The sequence below is a fragment of the Solanum verrucosum genome, unplaced genomic scaffold (genome assembly GCF_900185275.1).
Source record: "Solanum verrucosum unplaced genomic scaffold, falcon-dt-bn FXZP01000268.1, whole genome shotgun sequence".
In the NCBI taxonomy this organism is placed as follows: domain Eukaryota; kingdom Viridiplantae; phylum Streptophyta; class Magnoliopsida; order Solanales; family Solanaceae; genus Solanum; species Solanum verrucosum.
The window spans coordinates 95,344-96,606 of NW_026019957.1; the positions used below are offsets into that span (position 1 = coordinate 95,344).

Consider the following 1,263-nt stretch of genomic DNA (forward strand, 5'->3'; position numbering starts at 1 on the left):
GCGCGCGCGTGTATATATATATAATAATAATAATAATAATAATAATAATTTCTAAAAGTAACCAATCTAATAGATTTTTGGGGGTCGATAATCGCGATAAACAATAATAAACTGTGGCAATTTTTTAACCTCCTTAATAAAACTACCACAAAAATATTTATATTGTGGGGGTTAGAATAAAATGTCACAAAATGAATTATTAGTGGGATTTCTGAAAACTCCCACAAGTTATTTTTATTTTTTTTTTATTTTTTTTTAAAAGTAAACCATGCTGCTTTTTTTTAAAAAAAAACTTTCCAACAGATCTAATTAAAGGCCATAGACAACCCAACAGCTGAATGCAGTATAGACTGGAATAACTTAAATCGTCAGGAAAGAGAACAGATGTGGAAATAATCAGTTCTGCTGCTCCTCATTGTCCCCGTTTTGCTCTGCTTCTGCAGCCATTAACTCATCAAACTTCTCAGTCTTGCCCAACACTATTTCAATCTTTGCTTTTGGTATTGGTCGGGCTCCTGGTTCGTCCCTCATGTCCACAGTGAGTGTCTTGATCTTCTTCTCAACAGCAAATCCATTGTTCTTCAGAATTTCAGCAATGGTAGCCACTGTTGAAATAACCATCCCAAGAGCAGAGAGTTCCACTTCATTGTACTGTTGCATGTACCTCTTTGATAGGTTAACATAAAAGAAGAGTGATTTCTTAGTGTTAGAAACTTGGATTCTGTTCTTCTTTTGCGTCTCTGAGACACTCATCTTGTTCACTCCCTCTGTGATTCCTTCCATTCTTTTGCTGTTTTCTACTTCTTTCAGGAAAACCCTAATTTAGCAGCCTCCTTTCCCTTTAACTCCCACAAGTTAACCGCCAAAAATTGAGCTTTTTTTGGTAGATATCAAGGAAATTAAACTCTAAAAGGATTGGGAAAATGTCAAATTTAACCAACTTGTGATTATTTTTCTTTGTCTGCTACTATAAAACGGTTCTTTAATATGGTGTAGTTCATAGTAGTTCAAGATTTTAGTACTTAATTGTTTAGTTTTGTAGTAGTTAGGAGGCTAATCTAGACCAATTAGTGTTGTACTTAATTGGTCTGTTTTGTAATAGTTAGGCCTATGTTAAGTTCATATTTTGTATCAAATTGGAAGTTTGAATATGAATTGATCAGTCTCTTTTGTAATGTGCCTCTCTTTTGTAACTTGCCCTGTGTTCTGAAAAAACATAGCAATTTTCCAGATCAATTAGTTCTGCGATCGAGTAGTCTTACA

At 34.1% G+C, this 1,263-nt stretch overlaps 1 protein-coding gene across 1 annotated transcript; it reads right to left on the reverse strand.

The window, feature by feature from the left end:
- Positions 1 to 290: 290 nt before the first annotated feature.
- Positions 291 to 839, reverse strand: LOC125814608 (uncharacterized protein At2g34160-like). The gene has a single exon (XM_049494072.1). The coding sequence runs from the start codon at positions 781 to 783 to the stop codon at positions 397 to 399; it is 387 nt and encodes a 128-aa protein (XP_049350029.1). The 5' UTR covers positions 784 to 839; the 3' UTR covers positions 291 to 396.
- Between the last annotated feature and the right edge of the window lie 424 nt (positions 840 to 1,263).

Excerpts from the sequence above, each read along its gene's own strand:
- LOC125814608 (XM_049494072.1), bottom strand. The coding sequence starts at position 783 with ATGGAAGGAATCACAGAGGGAGTGAACAAGATGAGTGTCTCAGAGACG.